General features: G+C 41.5%; 1 protein-coding gene and 1 long non-coding RNA gene across 9 annotated transcripts in view; one reads left to right on the top strand and one right to left on the bottom strand.

Annotated features, from left to right (window-relative positions):
* Window positions 1-23,204, bottom strand: part of cacna1c (calcium channel, voltage-dependent, L type, alpha 1C subunit) — a 160,470-nt gene that overhangs the window by 110,007 nt on the left and 27,259 nt on the right. For all 7 annotated transcript variants that reach the window (XM_047336561.1, XM_035621546.2, XM_047336563.1 and 4 more), the window contains exons 2-3: window positions 7,787-8,219; window positions 1,765-1,870 (exon numbers count right to left, since the gene is read on the bottom strand). In XM_047336561.1, coding sequence (XP_047192517.1) covers window positions 1,765-1,870; window positions 7,787-8,219 — 539 coding nt within the window. The remainder of the gene's footprint in view (window positions 1-1,764; window positions 1,871-7,786; window positions 8,220-23,204) is intronic.
* Window positions 10,536-23,204, top strand: part of LOC118292832 — a 36,978-nt gene continuing 24,309 nt past the window's right edge. For both annotated transcript variants that reach the window (XR_004787044.1, XR_004787047.2), the window contains exons 1-2: window positions 10,536-10,728; window positions 11,310-11,392. This is a non-coding gene — a long non-coding RNA (uncharacterized LOC118292832). The remainder of the gene's footprint in view (window positions 10,729-11,309; window positions 11,393-23,204) is intronic.

Raw genomic sequence — 23,204 nt, 5'->3', positions numbered from 1 at the left:
TGTATACAGTTTCAAAACTTTAAAAGAGAAGCATTAACATTCTACTCATAGCGTTGACAGACACTGAGAGACAGTACGACTTGTTGTTGTTAGGCAGTCTAACTCAATTGTCCAATGAACAAAATAATTGAATTACACAGTAAGCATTGTTTTTTAAGTATTTTTTTTCTAACTTATATTACACAATAGAAATAATTATTCAAACATAATATTCGTTGTTTAAATTAATATTTAAACAATGAATATTTGTTTTAGTATTTATAGTATGTCCTCATGTTGGCTCTTGTACCAGCAAAAACCCATATATAATGGCTGTATATATGCCTGCAACAGAATTGTGTGAGACATTAAAAAAAGGAGAGAGAGGGTGATGGACACAGCTTGAGAAGATGCAAACAGCTGTCCTCCCTCAGTCATATTTACTCTTCCACTGACTCATACCACCATGACACGATTTGAATCATCATTTGAGGAGAAAAACAGAGGGTTGATTCACAGTTCAAGCTCTGCTTACAGATAAGCCTAAAGTAACTTTATGAGAAGCCACGTTAAAAAAATGAGGCACCTTATTCGGATTACGTAACAGTAAAGCTCTCCCTGGTACTAATTCAATTCCCTAAATAGAGCATGTTGTCACATGTCGCCATATGAACAGGAAAACGGTTCACATACACACACACACAATAGGCAATATGAAACCCACAGCAGGAGAATCAGTAAATCATTCTTCGAAAGACAGAGTGACAGATGTTACATGGCCTCAGAGGGATTAGTGTCCTCCTCACACTAATACACTGGCACTGCAGGCTGACACACACACGCACACACACACACACACACAAATATATACAAACACACGTAAATTGTACAGATATATATAATCATATAGTCTTATATACAAACAGCACCACTAGCACCACACAGATTTACACAGTTCACTCCCTGGTGAGCGGCCGGGTTTAGGTAATTAGAGAAGAATTTTGTCTGAAAGTCTGTTTTGACACAACAGATGTCTTTGTTTAGTGCGATATTTTAGTTTTACTTCTTTTTTTTTTACTTTAAATCAAATTACAGTACATTTAGTATATCGGACTAGATGACATTTTGGCAACCACAAAACATAAGTCAGGTCAATCCACCAACAGAGCTCATGGTTTCTCAATCACAACAGCTATTTTCTCCTTAGCCAAAAAGTATGATTTTGCCCACAAGAGAATGATGCCATACCTTTGATCAAATGAACTCATTCCTCAGATAAAATCACCGAATCCATCATACATCAGGAATGTCATAATCACCAACTGCATTAAACAATGGATGATAGTAAGTGTTCACATGTCACTCTTTTCACCCCAGCCTTCTTGTCTGTCACTCATGAAAGAGTTACAGTCTCAACAGCATCTCATACTCTTGTTAAAATACACAGCAGCAAATCACACTGGAACAAGATGGGAATATGTAAATGACAATGACAATGCTGATCAGGAATGCATATTAGCAACAAAAAGCTAGCTGATGACATCCTTTAACAACCAATCCGCACACCTAACAAGATGTCAGTCAAGGCAATTCATCTAGGGAAACTCTGTCAGACCAACAACAAATACAAAGAACAGAGCAGCAACAAAAACCAAGAAACCGTCTTACAGGATTGGAAAAAAATAGCGAATGAATCAAGAGGTTAGTTAAACCAGCAACTATAACAACAAACGACAAGTGAGCGTATTCAACTATAAGGGAGTTAAAACATAGTAGATTACTCACCAGGTTGGAGTTGGTGGCGTTCGAGTCATCCTCAGGGAAGGGGATGTAGACAGCTAAGGCCACACAGTTGGCGAATATGGTCATCAGGATGATGATCTCAAATGGTCTGAGAGGACAATTAAGGAATATACAAACCAGAACAGAGATAATGTGTGGAGAAGTTTAGAGTAGAGATCATCCCAGGCCAAGCAGAGTTAACGTCGGGTCTAATCACCCTTCAGGTGCCTTTTGTACCACGACTCTCTGCATGTTCACTTCAGGTGGATTTTCAATGATCCATGAAAACCTCTGTCAATTTCACAAAGGAAAATTATGTCTAAATATGTTTGTCAACGACCCTTTATTCATGACTAAGACAAGGTGATGAGGAGGCGGCACTGGCATCATTAAACACTGACTGTGATCTGTATGTCAACATGCAATGTTGTCTTTATTTTTGTCAATGGAAGTAGGAGGCAAACTCACTGAACCTGTGTTTTTCATCAGATAATTATAAGTTATGTTATGTATTATGTTGAATACGTTTGACTAAAATGACAAAAAAACATTGTGTTTTTCGCTTGATTTGATTGACTGAAATGTTCAGTGGATAATGTATAAGTGGATGAATAAAAAAACTAAAAGTGTCAACATTTTTCATTTATCAAAACAACACTAAAACAGGGTTCTTAGATAAGAGTGAAATGCCCAGACCTTAAGTCAACTAAAGCTTTACTAAAAAAAGCTGGAGGAGGATAAATGTGATAAAAACTAACAAGGACAAAATAAGAATAAATGGCAAACAAGATTAACACTGCACAGCACAAACTAATACAGACTCTGACCTTAGTGAACGGGGAACAAGTCAAATACCTCTTAACAAAGAGGTATTTTTAAACAAGCTAATACATCCTTACATAAGAGAGGTATATATATACAGATGTAGCAGAGTGCACCAGCAGTGTACACAACGAGAGAAATCAAAGCTGTTGAGTTTGCCTTTTCGTTAACAATAAGACATATTGGATCACTTAGGGACCTCTTTGTGTGTGCGGGGGGTTGGAGAGAAGACAGTGCATGTCCTAATATGGGCGCAGCAAGGAGCAGGCTTGTCGCGTGGAAGGCGGGATGCGGACGGAGAAAGAGTGAGAGCGAGATGGAATGAGAAGAGTGGAGAGACACAGAGGGTTTTTATTTGGAACGGTCCTTGAGAGGGGAGTGACCTCATTATTTTTGGCCTCAGAGAGAGGGAGAGATGCAAAGTGAGAGAGTGTGGAGAGAGAGAGAGAGAGAGAGAGAGAGAGAGAATGTGAAGGAGAGATAGAGGAGGTCTGGTTTTCATCAACACAATTAGTAACTGCCACTGCTGTCACCTCCCTCCACCTCCTTCTGCTCTCCCTCTGCTCTCCTCTTCCATTTTTTTCCTTCCTTCCTTCCTTCCTTCCTTTAGTCCTTATTTCAATTCCCACTCCCCCTTGGCTGCATGTCAAATTAGTCTAGACTCCCGGCCTTGCAGTAAAACATAAACAGCAACGTACTGATGACTTGTGCTGTCAGAACCTCAAATCCAGAAGACGAACCAGAAGCAAACACACAGCAACACACCGTGAACAAGGTTAAGTCTTTGACGCATTGAATCAGACTTTCCTGGCCTTTCTATCCAACACAAGTGGAGGTTTTTACAGGTAGAAAGCCAACGAGGGATCATTCCCTTGTTGCAACGCCATAGCTGCTTTCAGACATTCACTGAAGTCTGGAAGGGGCTGTATGTGTGAACGCATATGTCAGAGTTCATGTCGGAAAACAGCTTATGCTAACTTTTAATAGTTGGATATGTGGGGGTAAATGTGTATATGACACTGGATCTGCATACACTAAAAACTCGAAATCTTCTCACTGTTGGAAAATAGCATAGTGGTATATGGTCTAAAAGCATTACCCAACAGTATATCCTTAATGTAACTGACAAAAATAGTTTGTCGCAGGGATGGATTGCTATACATACTGTTTCTACAGCAACACAGAGCTGTCTGCAGGTAGAGTTTCAAATTGTATTAAAGAAACTAATGGCTGCCAACAACGGAATTAGCAAAAATATATTCAGCCCTATGCCATGGTCAATTATCTGCACTTTGGTGTAACTTGTAAACATTGTCAAAGTTATCTTTACATTCATTTGCTTTATTGTTAATCATTTTGCCCCTGTTACTTACTGGGATTCAGGAGGATTATCTCCCAGCAGCCTCTAGGTCTATGCTCATCATCATTTACATTTAAAAACTCGCAGAGGTTTTGTTGTTGAAATCCCTGAGCCAATAAAAGCCCTTGAACCTTTCAAATGGGTTCAAATAGCTGAAGAGTGATGGAAGTGTCTCAACAAATAAATAACCAAGTGTCACTTTGAATAAGAAATGAACTTAACTACTTTATCAATCTTGCACTACCTATAATCACACCAGCAATCTCGCTGTGTGGCTCGGCGAGAAACAGACCTGCTCTCCGTTTAAGAGCTACGGTTTTAGGAACAGCCCCATAGACAGAGAACGTGCAAGCGGGGGGGACAAAAATTGAGCTTCTTACAGTGGGACTAATACTTTGTTTATGTTTGGATTAGGGATTGACCCTTGAACATCAAGCACCACAAGATCATTCAGCTCATTCAGCCTGGGACCAAAATGCATCAAAGTTAATCACTCACCCTTGCACTAGGGGCTCATTAAAACACACTCCAGACATGCGGGCACCCACAGAAAAACAAGCCTGTGACTCATTCTGGGTTCCTGACCCATAATTTAAGAAATCCCTGAGGTCTGCTTCCATCAACATGATAATAAATCTACTGTCTGCTGTGCTGTTGAGGGTAAAACAACACTTGGAGGAAAAACCTGGACGTATGAGCAAAGGATCAAACCGAATATCGAATCTAATAAAAAAGTACATTAATCAATGTAACCACAGCCATCAGAAATACTGGATATAAGGACTTTGCCAAAAGATAATAGGGTACTACGGTCTGAGACATTTTGGTTTACGTTCAGCATTTTAACAAGCCAACTATATATGCTTACGTCCACATATACACCAGGATGCTATTTCTCTGGGGTTCTCTGCATTCAGCAGTTGGCTTATGTCGAGCTCACAATAACACAGATAATCTCTTATCTGGCCAAAGCCAAATAAGAGACCTTGGATATGCGGATATTATCTGGGAGAGCAAGTCCAAGACAGAACCGAGTGTTAATGCTGAGCATTTATCCGTGTTCCTGATTGAGTTGAAAATGCATACAAATAGGTTAACTCCTCATGTCACCTCATACAATATATAAGCAGTTGGCCAGGAATCGCAGTGTGTGTGTGTGTGTGTAAATGCACTCAATGACACTTGTAAAAACTACCACTTAGTGTGATCTCATGTAGAGAACGTGGTATTTAGACGTACACCTGCCCCTGCTCTATCCTCGTCTCTCACACTGACCTTGCCACTCTGCAGGTAATGCCTAAATGCTATAATTACACAGCGTGCGCGTGTGTGTGTGTGTGTGTGTGTGTGTGTGTGTCAGCCCTTTATCATCTGTGTATAAGTATGTGTGTTCTCTAATCTAAGTATGTTCCATGTGTATGTCTGAGCTCTGACAGGCCCCATCGACCTGTTGAGAGCAGTAGCTGTTGTCTTGGTAACAGAGGAGGAAGAGAGGAAGAATTTTCGGATCTGCTATCTCTAGAGACAGAGGTACTCACAGAATACAAGACACACACACACACACACACACACACACACGTACACACATATATATAAAGCCTGTAGAATACAAACAACCAACACATGGATGCAAAACTATACACACACAAGACAGATGCATTTGACGTAGAAAGTCACAAACAGACCAACTTGTGCAGTGTTGAAACAGGCCCACACTGCAGTTATGAAGGACATCCCAAATTACAATGGACACGCAGGCACCATGATTGACAGTAAGATGCTTGGAGGACAAGATTTATTGTAATTTTGCTGCTGTTATGCTCATTTCATTATATTTTCCTGTTTATCTTACCGTATTTCCCTTGGAGCCCAGTTTATCCCTACTCTCATTTAATTTCCTTACATTTTTCTCTCTCTGTCTCTGTCACTCTGTCTCTCTCTCTCTCTCTGTCTCTCTCTCTAAATGACGGATTCTGGGAATTGTGGGTAATGATCTGTACGCTCATCAGTCATCAGTCGAGGTTGTTCCAATGACCCGGAGGGTGTATGTATGCCATTTTTATTTTTTTCGGTTTTTTGGCATTAGCCCAACTGGACAGTGCAGACTGAGGAGGGCTCATGAAATTTGACTACTGATAATTATCAATACTCAAGGTGACCAGCAGAATCACTGTCTTTACCCACTGTTGTACCACCAGAGGGGTAATTAAACACACCTTAAAAAGCATGGCCGTTCCCATGGGAAATTTAGAGACACTTTTAAGAAAGCATGTCTATTGATTTTAGATATGTGCTACAGATTATTTCTTATGGATTTTCACATTAAACTAAGCAAAATCAACATCATTTTGCAGTTCATTGATATATAAAGTATACTGGTTTATTACAACTGTCACCAACAGTTATGCCATCTTTTAAGATTGGATAATAGAAAAAAACTGCTTCTCATTAGATAATTATTTCTAATGCTGTGAACATACTGTAGGGTAGAAGAAGAAGAAAAAAAAGAGCGAAAAATAGTTGACATCCATTCGAAAAATCCTTTAAATCTCTCTTCACATTTTAGGTTTAACAAACACCATTTTGATATTTGACATTATTGTAATGTCAAATGAAAACTAGTCCTGGAGCATATATTTTGGATAATTCCCTAATAAAATCAAAACACACGTAAGCACTTCTTCCCCCTCATCTTCTCTGCCTTCTGCTTCTGTCTTCTCCTCCCTCATGAATACCCTATCCTTCCCACCTGCACCCCCTCCCCCTCCCTTAATCATTATTTGCCCTCCCCCTGCTGTCAATTTTTTTGTTTACCTTTCCCATCCTCCCCTCAATCCCTCGCTCAGTCCCTCCCTCCTTCCTCAGCTCCTCTGCTTCATCATCTCTCCTGTCGACTTCCATGTCCTGCCCACATCCCTGCCCTTCCAATTCCCCCCCATCCCTCCTCTTCCTCTCCCTCTCTCCCTCTCAGGATGATGTGTGAATATGCTCTTGGTGAGCTCATGTGGGCCCTCTGCGATTATAGATCACTTTGACTGTGACACTGACCATTTCTGTCTCTCTCCCTCTATTTCACGGTAAGGGAAAACCAAGTCATTATGTTTGGCAGCTTAAAATAAAACTCCAGAAGAGAGGAAGGGTAGAAAGGAAGGGCAAGTGTAGGAAGAGCAAAAATGAAGGGATTTGAATGGACAGAGGGAGGGAGAGACCGATAATAAATGGTGGGAGAGACGGAGGTGGAGGATGGAGGGAATGAAGAAGTGGTTGGGGAACGAATGGACCAGGGGGAGAGAGGATGAATGCAGTTAGGAAGAGCTAGGGGAGAGAGGCGTGAAGGAGGGATGAAAATGACAATTTGTTTTATACTCCTTTGAGAAAACAGAAAAAAAAGAATGTCACATGAAGGAGAGAGTGGAGAAAAAGAAAGAGGGAGAAGGACGGAGAGAAATGATTAATATAAGTGAGTGGAGAGCAGAGAATCATACTGAGTGAGACACAGGAGAGAACAGAGAGTTATTAAAAAAGAAAAAGGAGGAATAGATAAAATAATGGTAAAAATAAGGGATATTAAACTAAAGGGGAAGCGGGATCCTTTACTACGCTGTTTAGATCCTCCATCTCTTACCTCCTATACCCCCTCTTGCCATCCGTTTATGATTAATGTAAATCTATACATGAGGGCAACAGAGAGCAACAGGTTCTAACAAATGTGAAATAATAAAGAGTGTCATCCGTCAACCTTTGTAAACATGACACTGTCTTCAAATTGAAACATGTCACATGTTTAACCTGCTTGCAAACAGTGTGAACACAAACCTCCATACATGTTAAGTTAAAGGATACTTCCACTCTACGATGCTGATGCAGGCCCTGCGGATGGGGTTCTTGAGCGTGAGACAGAGTAGGGCCCGTGGCGGCCTTGTGGCTGTCGTCGTTGTCTGTTTCTTGGGCTTTGAGCTATAGTGTTGTCTCTTCCTTTGCGTGGAGCTGGCCGTGGAGATGGGCCCGCCCCCTCCCGACCCGAGCCCCGCCGCTGCCCCCGATGCGGCATTGCCCATCATCTTCGCCTGCCGTGCAGCGTCGATGGCCGCCTGCCAGCTCAGGGCCGCCCCCGGTGTGGCGATGTGCTCCGGAGCCAGGCCCACCACGCCCACCCCGTGGTTGACCCCGCCCCCTCCTCCACCATGGTCACCATGGCTACCGCCGTCAGTGTGCTCATTTGTCAGTCCGGGGGGAGGAGGCCGAGGCAGGGGGGGAGGAGGAGAATAGTCAGAGCCTGGAGTGGAGAGATGAGTTGGAGAAAGGGGAGAAACGATTAGAAAAATCACACAAGTTAACTGTCAGTCGGCTCTTGAACTACTACCTGTTGAGTTAGTGAATCACGCATGGTTCTTCAGTTTTCTACAATCTGGTAGTGGTTAACTTTGGAGGCTTTAACAGAATTGTTGGATTGTTGACATCAGTTACTGACCCCTGTATGTTTTTCAGACACTAAAGACTCTCCCTGCAGAATAGACCAATGACTAATATACTCCCCATCTCTCAAGTAAGAACAACAGAGCTAACTGTATGCTGTTTAGTACCTCGGCATATTGTGTTGGTTTTGCTGTCTATTCACTTTGTGTCAACAGACACACACAAACACACACACAAAACACCACTCTTCGGCCAGAAACTGCTGGCTGGTGTAGTGAATATTTTCTGTGCCATAAATAAAAAAGGCTCATTTTATTTCAAAATCCCTTATCATTGTTATTTTATTTTAATAACAGGTTAAAAATAAATCTGAAACACTAAACATCGGACCCCCTCGTCCCACAGTTTCTGTTTTTCTTATTCATCGTACAAAGGCAGATTTCATGAAGCTAAATTATTTTTTAAATTTTAAACCATTTGGACATTAATATAGACGTAAACCAAGGGCAAAGATTCATGAAATCTAAAAACTGTCAAGGTGGTTCTTTGGTCATCAAGTTATATAATTCCTATTCCTATAATTATTTTTGTTACTCAGTTTTGTTGTCATTTTTAAAGTAATTTTTACTTTTTTTTACTTATTGACTTCCTCTTTCACTCTGTGTGGGGAAATGCATTGTGTTCAGGTCTGAAAAAAGACTGCACACGACAAATGCACGTCGTGGATTGAATGAAGAATGTTCGGGGGAAATGAGAGAAAGAATTACAATAATCTCCTTGAGATTACACAGTTGGAATTGTAGAAATAAGACTAAGTGAGGAAAAAGTAAGAGAGAGCGGATTATCCATACTGTATGCTTAGCCAGATTAAAGACAGTTATAATAACCCCACAGCCCCTCTTTCCCCCTGACATCTGAACAAGGCTTCCACAAATGCTCTCACCCTGCACCAGATTACACACTCTCCGAATTGACGTATCCCCCCATTTTCTGGTGTAAGACAAAGCGTATTTCTGGTGCTTTTTGTGAACAATTGTTATCAATACAAAAAGACAATCATGCGAGCACACAGAATTTGAAAATGTGTCTGACAATGGCGAACAACAACATTGGATCAGAGAAACTACAGCATATTTGTGACTATGAGAAGTCCCAGTTACTGATGATAATCAAATCACTGGAGCAAAACTGACAGAACGGATTTTGATTTTGAGTAAATACCAGAATATTATGATAAGTAATGTTTTTCTTGTGAACATCTATGCTTGAAAAGCACAATTGTCTGAGGACAGAATGTTTACATAAGGATACAACTGCAAACTTATTAAATGTTAGAATGTACACTGTAATATATACATTAAGTGTGTATTGAATGTGAAAACATGTTCAGAAACCTCTTGGCAGTTACATTCGGACAGTAATTGTATCAGTGCTTCGAGCAACATGTCAATATGCCAGTTTCAAATGAAATCACATTTGAACAAATGTCAAGTTCACAAATCTCAGAGTTTACTTTAGGGTTAACCTGTTCTGTTACAACAAAGATAAGGAAACACTGGTGAGAGAGGGAGAGAGCGGAGGCTGAGAGAGATAACCTTGCGCTGTATGTTTAGAACAATTACAGGGCGGTTACAATATCCGCTGAGATCTCATTACTCTCACTTCAAAGCCACAGAATGCATGATGACCTGGGGGAACATTAAATCAGATCCTCTCTCTCTCTCTCTCTCTCTCTCTCTCTCTCTCTCTCTCTCTCTCTCTCGCACACACAAGTGTATGGTCACCTGAAGTGTGATGCCTCAGCAACAGCACAACTGATCTCTGACCTCACCTAGCTATAGATACAGATCTAGATATTTTAATTGTTCCCGACGGAATTTTGAGTTCATAACTTTATATTAGAACATATCTATTCATTTGTCAACAGGTGCCATTACTTCAGCCACGCAATTCGGTTGGTCAAAGAAAAGTTTCCTGAGCTGCTAATAATTCTCATTCTGCAACTAAAGTAGAAGTATTAGTTGCATTACAAATTTAGCCTCGCACCAATGTGCCTCACAATAACTCCAAAGGCCCCACACACACCCACACATTTCATCTTCTGTATTCAACCTGCAGCAGTGAAATATGTATTCATTGACTTATTATAGCTAGAAAAGCAATACTAACCTTCACAGTGCCATTACTGTTTCAGGTTTGGATTGGGATTCAGACAACTTTATTGATGCCAAGAGGGACAATCAATTTGCAGCTCACCCCATCAAGAACACACGGACAACATCCACGATGTCACGTCAGGCACCGCTCAGCAAAATCAGACAAAAGCAGAGGTCAGCGAAGGTCAGCTGAGCTTTCCACAACAGACGCAGGTGGGGTACTTCTGTGGATCGCCCCATCTACCAGCTTTTCTCTTCAAACAACGTGTCGACGTTTGTGTATATGAACAGGCCTTTTTTTTCATAAAGCAGCGTGGCTGCGGTCGCTGTGTTTATTGGCTGGTGCATTCAGGTGCACCACGGAATGTTATGGGGTTAGCTAGCCACACTAGCATCGTAGCCGGCGGTTAGCCGCTAGCCTAGCCGTTGATAAACACACAGGCAACAACAACAACAACAACAACAACAACAAAAAGCTATAAAACACACAAAACAACAAATTCGCTAGCGAGCCAACACATCCTACTATGAACAAAGAGAAAATGGAGAGTTACCAGACGGCGTATTGCTCCTCTCTTGGCGGAGGTTAGCGTTAGCTTGGAAGCACCTGTGCTACGAGCTAACTGTCATGAACCAGTCAGGCTAACTCCCCCTTCTTCACGTCCAACAGGACCACCAACAAGACCACCAACAAGCGTTGCTGCAATGCAGCTGCAAAAAAGCATGCGTGTTCTCTTCACACCGCTTTTTTTTGAAAGAAGTAACCATGCACTACTTGTTTATTCACTCTCAAGGTGTGTTGTGGCGCAGCTGGTTGCGGCCCAGATGTGCAGCCAGATGTGACCAGGTAGAAGAGAAGAGAGGGGGGAAAACAATGGTAAGTTAGCAGATTTATAGTTATCTTTATACTTTTTTTATGTTTGGGCTACGATTTGTTTTTATTGATATTGCAGTTTGTTGATTTTGGGTTTTTCTGTTTTATGTCAAGCTTTTTGTCATCTTTGTTTGGATAAGTGAGGTGTAAAGTCATTTTATTATTTTTATTACAGTAAAAAAAATAAAAAAGAATGTAATGCCCCAAAGGTAATAACAAAACAAATGCTCTGACTTAACAACAGAGCCTATGTGTGCCACCGTTTGAATGGCGCGGCGATGCCCGAGGAAGTGGTCTTTACGTTCACCAGTGATGAAGTGGTATCAAATGCAGCTGTGCCTTATGGGAAATACCAGCGTGGTTTCAATTTGGAGCATATCTTTCATCTCGGATGGAAATACTTTCTCCTCATTTATTCTCAAAAACTCCGGGGCTGATGAAAGAGGTTTTTTGGTGACATTTCAAAGCACAAAAGTCAACACAATAATTTGGTTTCATTGTGTATACAAGCATTAAAATGCACGTACACACACTCGTGCTCTGCATCTTGCGCTGTCCAGGATGATTCTCTATATGGCGAAAAATATCTTGGTCATTCTCTCCACCGCTGACTTGAGTGTGAGTTAATATCTGCTCGCTGACTGCTGTTGCACATCATCATCATCTCTCCCTCTCGCTCACTATCTCTCACAAACATACACTTACGCAAACAGACACGTAATCACTCTCAGCATATTGTACTGCTGCTTGATCAGTTTATCTCACACTGCCTGCCCCTCTCACAGGGTGTACCCTACTGAGAGAGAGAGAGAGTGTGTGTGTGTGTGTGTGTGTGTGTGTGTGTGTGTGTGTGTATACGCTGCATGAGTGAGAGTGTGAGGATTAGAGGAGAGTAAAAGTTTAATAATACTGAGCTCACTAATCTGTCTGTCTGACTGCGTGTCTCTCTCCGTGTCTGTCCTGTCTCATATGCATACGCAGAGTCTTGTTGTGTGTGCGCATTTGTGTATGTGCGCGTTGTATGATAGACTGCAGTGAGTGACTGTAATTCCATTAGCAGCTCTTTATACTGCCGGGGAGAAGAAGAAAAAAATAAGCAGCCTGTGGAAATGTGATTTTGATTGAAGGGGAGAGGGAGGAGAAGAAAGGATGAAGGAAGAAAAGGAAAGAGGATGAGGAAGACGGGATGCAGGAAGGAGGGATATCGGAAGAGGGAAAGGGATGTTGAGAGGATGGAGGGAGAAACGGGGGATATAGCAAAGCTATACAAGTCAATGGTTGTAAAAGTACATTTAAAGATCATTCCGCACTACTTGTGTGATTGTTGTTGATGTTTGTTTTATCCAGAACATGTGACAGGCCCATTTCACATCTGACATTTTAATTCGCCATTGTAGGAAAAACGAAGGTGTCACTGATAAAATTAACAACGGCTCTGTTCTATTTAAGTGTCCTAGTAAGACTGCATGCAAAAAATGCCAGGATCCTGGAGCTGTAGTGGCTCCATTAATTCCAGCCATCATTCGTTTTATTTATACCTGCGCTTCTGTGACAAGTTCTAAATGTCTTCACACAGTTGATTTAAAAAATTTGGGAGAAATCTCTTTTCAGGTCAGTCTACATAGAGGTGTGGAAAAACTGGAGACTGGCATCACCTGTTAAATTTTGTTGGACAAATTACACCATTGTAATTCTAATTCGTACAAGTGACCCCACATAGCTCCGCCCACTTCATCAGCCAGAACGACAGACAACGTCTGTGTAGGTACACATAGTTTTTCAAGTACTATGTATGTATGTAATATGCATCATTATATGCATGGGGTGTACACAGTAACTAATAAAACCATGTATTATATGTGTACAAGCTACAGCCTGTGAAGGACAAAAAAAAGGGACTAGGAAAACATTAAGTACAGTAGCTTATTAGCTTGGACTCGAAGGTATACTCAGCAAAGTCTCAAGACTTAGATCTCCTGGCAATTGGTTCCACATTTCAGCAGCATAGAAGGTAACGGCTGCGTCACTATGTCTAATTTGAGACTCAACTAGAGCCAGAACCAGCCGATCTCAGAGGTCGGCAGGGTTCAAACTGGGGAAGGAGATCTGATCAGATGTATCTTGGAGCTAAACCATTCACTGATTTATGGATAAGTAGTAGAATTTTGAAGTTGACATATGGAAAAAGTAGTTGCCAATGTAGTGATCTGAGGACTGGAGTTATGTTCTAATAATATATTTTTTGGGTTCAGTTACTTCCCTGGCAACTGCATTTTGGATCAGTTGAAGCTGTCTGGTTGCTTTTCTTAGAAAGACCTGTAAAAGTCCACCACAGCAGTCGAGCCTGCTAGAAATAGAACTATGTTCCAGTTTCTCTACATCTTGCTTTGACATCAAGTCTCTGATTCTTGTGATATTTTTAAGGTGGTTAAGGTTTCTGATATTTAATGTGATAACTGAAATGTAGGTCTGAGTTTAGGATGATGCCAACATTTCTAGCTCGACTTTTACTCCTCACGGACAGATGGTTAAGGTTAGCACTGACTTGAAGTCTCTGATAATCTGCCCCAAAACAAGGACTTTGGTTTTGTCCTCATTTAAATTGAGAAGATTTTGGAACATCCAATTACTGACTTCTTGGATGCCCTCTCCCAGAGTATTGATCTCTACTCATTTGGTGACACAGCTGTATAAATGTGCGTGTCATCTGTGTTCCATGTTATATGAAACCGTAAAAATCAGAATAATTTCACGCCCATTAAACAAGATAAAATGCATCAGTGAAGCACAGGACGATTTATGAGACTTGATACATCAGTTAATACTAAAGACAGACTCAGCATTCACTCTCGCTGAACTTGAAATGAACCTAACCGAGCCGAACTTCAGTGTGAACTCAACTGCAGACTGCAATGAGCTGTGATACAAACAGTCAGTGGAGCTGTTATCGACTTAATGATAAAGGCTGGAGAGAGATCCTATCACTGCAACTCCAAAAGCACTCGGCCGTATAATGTCATTGCTACACGCACACGCACACTATTTTACAAACGGATCCAAATGCAAACAAAAGTCAGTACCAGTAAATAAAAAAAGCAATGCGAAAAAAAAGCTCATCCAGACTTCCAGAGTCATAAGCCGCCCTGCTCCTTTAATTGGCTCAATGAGATAACGGACAATGATCAGGGACCAATCAAATGATCCCACCCTAAATGGGTCTCTCATGTCATCTCCTCAGTGCACTCTTCTTCTTCTTCTTCTTCTTCTTCTGTTCATTCATGTCGGTCTCATCTCTCACTCTGTCCGTCCATCTGATTCTCCTTCGTCTCTGCTCATATGTATTTGAGTGGACGTACAATGATGACAGTGATGATAATTATCAGTCAATTAACGGAAGAGGACACCTGATCAGCTGCTAATTGATATGGGGACCCGCACACACAGGCACACACACACACACACACACACACAAAAACACCTTTGAGGAGCTGTATTTCTCAAATCTTTTATTAACCAGCCTTACTGAGGTGTATAAATCTGGCCTGACCAATAGTCTTTTTCCAGTATGTTTGGATCCCAAAACACACACACAAACACACACACACACACACACACACACACACACACACACACATTGTTATCCCAGCTGAATTGTCATTTCTTCTGAAAGATGACCTCCTTTTGCTATTGTACCTCTTTTTTCCGCCCCCTCCCGACATGTTCTGCATCTTCTTCATCTCCCCTTTTCTTCCTCCTCATCATGGCCATATACTCCTCCTCCTCCCTCCCTTCCATCTCCTCTGCTCTCTCCTTCCTACATCTCCTCCACATTAACAGTCACCCTCCCTCCTCCTAACACCACCTCTCTTCCCCCTAGTTCTCCTCGCTCTCTTTTCCCTAATCTATATAACTGTCACTCCCTCCATTGGCTCTCCAGCAGCGGACAAGTTCATTTTCAGCCGTGCACACCCTTCCTCCTGTCCTCCATCAATCTCCCCTTCCTCATCTCTCCATTTTTCCTCCATCTCACTTGCTTCGCTGCTTCTCACTCTTTCTCCGTCACTTCCCTCTCTGTCATTATCAAGTAGCTGACAATTATTCTCTCTCTCTTGCTCTCAGCCATCTATGTAACTAAAAAGAGCGGCTAACTCATCGCCACAGGCCCGTTGCTTCCTCCCTGCTTTAGACAATTGTTTTTTGGCATACAAATTGTGGTTGCCACTGCTTTACTGTTTTTAACAGTTTGTCTGACGTCCCATCATGCTTAATCCTTATTATCACTGTCATCATAAATACCGGTTGTAATTTGTACCCAATTTATGTGTCATCCACTCACTCACTGTCGCTCTCTCTCACACACACACACACATACACATGAATGTAGTATATTCACAAAGTGCGTTTTTAGTCTACAAACTGTGTGTGTGTGCGCACGTCCGTGCACGTCTGCGAGTGTGTGTGCTGTTTTTGTTAGAGACATTTTGTTGCATTTGTCTCTCCCTCACTCTGTCCATATGTGACCATTATCTGGTCGAGTGAGCACATCACATAGACACACCTGCCCCCATCGATGCACAAGCACACAAGCTTACATACGCATGGATATATACACCTGCTCCCCTTGAAAGACAGGACACACACACCTGTTACCCTAGACACACACACACACACACACACACACACACACACACACACACACACACACCTGCTCCGCTTGATCTATGACCCCACAAACAAATAATTACAGTATGAGCTTACACAAAAGTGTGGACACACACACACAAAACCCACACAGCATGAGCGAGGCTTGCTTGCAGTCTATGAGGAAAACTCATGAAGTGGTAAATCAAATGGTCGGACTCAAAGGTACTGACTAAACAAACTATAGAATATTCTCTTATAATGGACAAACGGATGGACTGTTGTCAAGGGAAATTCCTGCTCATTGTACATTGGAAAACAAAGTGCTTCTCATTTATCTGAATACTGCGGAGCAGTGAACACACCTCTGCTTGTTATGGTTCAGGTTGTTTGTCCCATTTTTCACAGTCAACAAAAAGATGTCATGGCTGGGCACATTTACTGGTTTCTGTTTTGTTATTTCATTTTATCAGTAAAACAGCTACAGGTACTCGTGATGCTCGACATTATTATTTTCTTTTTTGCCACGAACCTCCTTTGCTGATATTGCACTTTTGATTGCATCGAGCCCTGGCCATAAAAATCGTATATGGATTTATTCATTAAACTGTAACATACTATCTGAGGTGGAAAGTGAAGTGGAGGGGAAATGAGAAAGTGCGAGCATGTGCACGTGCACGCACTTTCTTCCACACATAGGCCCGTGGGAATACGTATGTATGAATTATGCACTTGTTCCCAGTATTCAACAGCACATTGCTCACTGTCATCGAGACTTTCTAGTTTATTAGCGCGTGGCCCAGCCCTCGAGCTGTCACTCATGGTTTTGAGGCACTGATTGGTTGTTTTGTTCCTACTCCCAGGAGGCCAAAGAGGGTGGACTGTCATTGAAACACGGAGTCGGGGGAAAAATGGGACTCATTCATATGGTTAAGTGGGGCAGACCACTCAAAATAAAATTGTGCAGCTAGAGTTCAAAAGCTTGAATTGTTTACTGCCCTTTGAGTTTACATATTTTGTCTTTGAGCTGTAAATATCATGTCATTTGTTCCTAGATGTTTCCACAGTGTGATCCAGCATTTAAAATGAAGTTCAGTTTTTCACTTAAATGCTGGAGTCCTGGAAAATTAATCAGGGCAGCTCACGGGGACTATAAAATATAGTTAATTGCCATGTAGCCCTATTCAAATGTCAATGGTTATAACAATGACATATTCTAATAAATTGTCAGAGGGCTAACTTTGTGCTAAAAATAACACTGCCTGGTTTTAAGCTGTGTAATTCTTTGGAAGTTGAGTCAAATCAGCCCCTTTGCTGGCTAGTTGAATAATCTGAGCCAAGGTCATTTCTTTTCATGACATGGTGGCAAGTGGTAATTTCCCTCCAGATTATTTTTATTGCAAAGTGATAGTACATGAACCAAACCAAAATATTAATCACATCACACTATGGTTTTGAAGTGTTTTTAATTTGAAACATATTGTACCTGATTACGCTGTGCTGACTTTCTCCCAGCAATTAAAACTCCAACCTCATCTCAAAATAACCCCTTTCTTTTACCAATTATGATTTTATGGTCACGTTTGGAGGAAACCTTAAGGAACAAATCACTATGAGAATTGGCTATTAAATTATCTTAGAATAAAGAGTGGAATTGGGGAACTATAGCTAGCCTGGCTGCCCAATGGTGACAAACTCTGCAGGCTTATGTGCTGAAAGTTTCTGGTGTCATGATCTCCCATCCCATGTCTGTGATGCTATAAATTAACGTATTGACGCAAAGACAGAAGAAACGGAGTTGCTTTTTCTGAGCTTTTGAGAAAGACACTTGTGATTGGGTTTAAATGAGCATGTCCACACATCTGATTGGTTGCTAATTGTCATGGGGAAGAGGGGAGTGGTCTCTTAAATGTTGCATCTGCAGTACAAGCAACTTAGTATATCAAAGTCTCGTTCTAATCTCTGCTGGTAATGCATTGACAGACTATCACATCACTTCCTTGACACAAAAATGATTGATACATTTTCTGCTTTAGATAATGCTAATAGAGGAAATGTATCAAATAGCTGACAAATGGCCAAAAAAAATTAAGTCACTTCGCTGTGATTTATGACAAAACCAATGCCAGTGACGGCATCAGCGTCCCTCCCTGAGACATGTGGAGCTGTGACAGAATGAATGCGGGGGTGAGGCGAGTGAGATAGACGGATAAAAGAAAGAGAGGGCAAGAAAACAAAGAACTTGTGAGAAAGAGAAAAAGTCAAGGTGAGCATGAGGAGGAGGAAGGAAGAGCACAAAGTGATGATGGAGATACAGGTTGTGTGGAAGAGGAGGAGAGGGAGGAGAAGCGTGAGGAGGAGGAGGAAGGCTTGCTCACACTGCGCCTCTGTACCGACCTCGCATACACACTACGTTCACACACACACACAGTGGATATTAATAACCACTTATTAATATTCATCTGCAGTGGAGAGATGTGAGGCCAGAGTAACCCAGTTAGGAACTGTCTCTCTACCTGTCTTTCTCTGTGCGTCGTTCCTTACATCAAATGTTCGTGATCTCTAAATGAGTCATTTTGCGGACACTTTCATCCAGTTTGCCGTCACTGAAACAATATGAGCAGCTTCAGTTTCTGCATCACAAGGGACACTTTGAGCCACGGAGATTGTGGGATAGGTAGATCAAAAGCAATTTACAACACATATTTTTACAGAACAGGGTGAGAGATGCAAGGTTTAATTTTATTTTCGTTTTGCCACATTCCCTCTCTCCCACTTCTCCATACTTCTCATTCCTTTTCATTCACCGTCCTCACTGCCGTCGACCGTCACATCTGCCCTTTACACCACTAAAGGTCACAGTTGTCTCCTATAATGTATTGTGCATGCCATTCGGACAACGCTTTCATCCAAAGTGCCTTGCGGGCAAAGTGATTGCATACATTAATTGTGCATGTAAGTCCCACTGAATGGAACTCCTAACCTTGACAAGTTCATCGTGATGCAGCTCAGCCACAAATGACCACCCTGTACACAATCAACCAGAGTCCAGAATACTTAATGTGGTCAGCGTCAAACATGCAGCCTACTGTACACAGTGCTTTTACTCAGACAAGACTATAAGCTAAGACAATCAGTCAGTAGAAAACACTTTTTTATGATTTTCATATTTTTTGGCACCATGTAAAATGTCTGTAGAAGCTATGAGCACGTAGTGACAAGCACACAGTCTAGTAGAATCATGTGTTATCAAACAACACGCTTCCTTTTCACATGATTTGTCGGATTACTGCGACACAAGCGCATATCTGCTTCCACGCCTTACTTTTATATGTACACACGTGGAAACCTTGTCCTGTCAGCCGTCTTTCCCACTCACTGGTTTTGGGGTTGTTGGTTTTTTGTCTCCATCGGTCCTCTTTACAAGAAATCATAAGTCAAGGTTGACCTTTAACCAAAAGAATACTGCCACATTTAATTTGTCTCTACTCCGGGTTTGATTGCTGTATTGTTGTATTTGTATCGATTCTACATCCAGGCTTTGAAAAATATCACCAGCCAAAATCCAACACACTGATGGATGTCAAGCCTTGGCCGCTAACGCCGCGATTTTGGCAGCACACCAGACCATCGCTCGCACGCTCAATTGCTTGCTTCCTTAAGTCCTCTCGTAAACACAATGTTCGCAGGTGAAGTATGGAAAAATTGAGTGTGAGAGTTTTCCAACTTTGCCTCTCAGTTTATGCGACTCTGGCATTTCTGAAATGAAAATGCTCCAGTGTATTTTACATCGACTTTCACAGCGGATGGGTTGCCTTGGCAAAGGCACTTGGTTGAACCGGCTTGTTTTGACTTACTTTTACACTCATCTCATAGGAAATAAAAACTTTTACAGAAGAAAGGATCATTTGAATGCACAGTACATGTGACTGTGTATGCACACTCTGCATGAAAAATCTGCGTATGATCCGACTTTTAAAAAAAGAATGAATGCACGCTGCATTTTCAGAGGGAGATGTCCACAGTGCTGTGACGAAGCTGGAGAATGGTCTGGTGGCACCCATTATCAACAGAGCTCTGGCTTGTTTAATCAATCACTGTCATTGAAATTGCAAAATAATACAGTGAAAGATATATGTTGACTACGTGATTGCATGATCCAAAACTTGCAACTTGAAAAGGGTAATAGCAGCACCCGTAGTCTGTGTTCAGCAAGTCAGGATGCCACGAGGTTAAAGTGGAGATAAGGTCAGATCTTGTCACACTTTCGAAATGATAGACAAGGAAATTCTGTGTGGAGAATGTGATTGTCAAACACTGCCTTTATGCCCTCGAGCAAGGAATATAACCCTCATTTGCTCCGCTGGGATCACCCAGCAGCACGCAGAAGGAGACTGTGGTTAAACTGGGCAGCTGCCAGGAGGATGTGTGCAGATGTTTTAATGCGGAGCCGAGGATTTGGTGAAAAAGTCCAAAAATATATTCTTTGAACTAATTCTGCAAGACAAAAAGGGGGAGACGGATTTTAACTCAGGGTCACTTACAAAATAATAAAGTTTCTGCGTTTAAACACTTTTCACCTCCATCGGTTTCATTTAATTTCAGGGGGCAGGGTCTTTACAGTTTGTGTTGAGAGAGTGAAGCAGTCCCGTGATAATACGGTAACAAAAACAGTTTCAGAACCATATTTGTTGATTTTCCCTCTGAGAAATAATCTGCTTTGTTGCTGATGTTCTTTTGATGCCAGATGAAGTAGCAGCTCTGCACTGCTCCCCCATGCCAAAAATAAACGGTAGACAGGCTACAGTCTGTACATGCATGACTCAAATACATGCTTCAGTCATAACACTCTCACATTACCTTTTGCTGAGAAACACATTTGAATGTGCATTGCCCATATTGACTCTTATCTCTCATGTATATTTGGCTGCCTTAACTGTTGACAGATGGCAAAGTGAAAAATTCAGAGGGAGATTTTTTCTGGCCTTTGAAATCGCCCAGTGTTTGAAAGAGAGATTTATATTTATTTGTGAGGGGGGAAAAGTGAAATTCAAACATTACTGTACTCCACTACACAAAACCAGGGCTCTTTTAATTTCACCCTCCAATGTGAAACATTGCTTTTTGTTAGCAAGGCCAAAAACAAGTTATAAAAAAAACATCTATAGTTTGTGTTTATCTTAGGGTGAACAAATTAATATTTCAATAGTCTGCTATTTTTTATTTTCTGCTTAGAATTGAATCTGATTGGTTTTTACGCAGCATTACAAACATATCCAAACAATGTGTGTGTGTGTAAATTTTGCCGAGCTGGTTTGGGGACGCTCAGGAGGTTCGAGTGCCTCTGGCAGGACTGTTAGAGACGAGTCTGTCGACTCCTGAACTTTGAGAGGCCCCAACTGGATGAGCCTGAAAAAAAACACAGCCGCTTGTTTAACATAACACCATTAATTAATCATTGTCAACACAGCCTTAATAATATCAACCGTGACCTTATAATACACTGCCATTTTTTAATATATTTTTCAATGAATAGCAAATTTAGACATGAGGCTTTCTGAGACATAAGAAAACCCCACAGCAGGACCAATTTTGTGTTTGTCCTTTTAATGACTTTGTGTGCTCTGCTAACACACTAGACAAAGATGCCCCGCAAAAAATCCTCACAACTGGCTTGGATAAAACACCAAATACAGGGTGAATTGTTTTTATTATTTTCACTTTTTTATTTCACAGTTTGCTCTTGACCATCATTTTGAAAGAGACACTATTGCTGTTTTGCCTTATTGAAGCTTTGGACAAGAAGCAATATCGTGACCTTAGCGACACTACTACTACTACTATAAGACCTGCATCTCCATTATGGCCTAATTAACCGACATCACAAGAGGGCATGCTCACGCGTCTAGCAACAGTCACCGCTAATCGGACGTTTATCTGATCTGGCCATTCACAGTATTCAATTATAACCCTAACCCTTACTTTGGGCTATACGGCAAGATCAATTACTAGTCGGGCCAACTCTGAGGTGAACATCCGGAAAATGGAAAACAACAAAATCCCTTGTATCGCATTCTCCTCGCACATTTCACGCTCCTATTTAAATAACCCGCATTTTACCACGCCTTCACTCGTGCCTGAAACCGCCACAGCCGCTCCACACGGACACTGGGCCACATGATAAGCTGTTAGCTCCCAGGCTATCCTCGCACAACATCGTGCCTGATTACCGCTCTCAATTTAATGTTGTGATTATGGGTTTGCAATCTTGGGAGTCATGTAAATGTTACATAACTCTCAGTGTGACCAGGTGATGATGTAGTGGTGCTGTCACTTACCTCTGCACCGCCATAATACAGAGTGACTGAGTGTATATGTAAATAAGGTTAGAGGACTGTCTGTTGTCCTCCTCCTATTACGGACACTACGCATCTACACATTGTTCACAGCTTCCACCATGTATTTCTGTACCTGCTGGGTGTTGAGTGTCATTTGAATTTGGACTCATTTTTCTGCTGACCACACATCATCCAAGAGCTTGGCCACTGATTGTGTAAATCTGCCCTGACCTTTTGGCTTAAGCTTTTCCACTTGTGTTTGTGTTGACAAAAATTCTGCCTCCTCCAATTTTCTGCCATTATATATCCGATTAAAAGGAGCCTTGTCTGAGAAACAGCTACTTATTGTGAGGGTCAGAAGATTCAAGAAGAACATGAAACAAACAATAATTTGATCATATGTGTCCAGTTTGTTTTGTGGTTTTAAAACCAGCCTCATGTTAGTTTTAAAAATAAGAAAAAAGAATAACCGAAGCTGCACACGAGCAATGTGAAATTCGTTAAGGGGAAACGGTACAGGTAGAATATTACTGCTGCAAATCAAAAGTGTTGTAAAATGGTTAATAACTTTGGAATGCTGTTAATGTCATTAAGATGGGCACGCCGTAAAGATTCCTCTTGAAACCCTTGTCATTATCAGCGGATCCGCCCCAAATACAGATGGCCCCGAAACTATAAATGAAACCACAATTAACCACCATTAAGATTCTATCAATAAAACCTTCATCAGCAGACTGGAGCAGAGCTGAGGTGACGCCATTTTACTGTGGAGTCAATGTGTCCTCACAGGAGGTACAAATAAAGTGTGTGTGTGCGTGTGTGCGTGCGTGCGTGCG

This window comes from Scophthalmus maximus, chromosome 12 (assembly GCF_022379125.1).
Source record: "Scophthalmus maximus strain ysfricsl-2021 chromosome 12, ASM2237912v1, whole genome shotgun sequence".
In the NCBI taxonomy this organism is placed as follows: domain Eukaryota; kingdom Metazoa; phylum Chordata; class Actinopteri; order Pleuronectiformes; family Scophthalmidae; genus Scophthalmus; species Scophthalmus maximus.
Note: the sequence above shows the minus strand (reverse complement) of the source record. Positions and strands in the feature narration are given on the sequence as shown.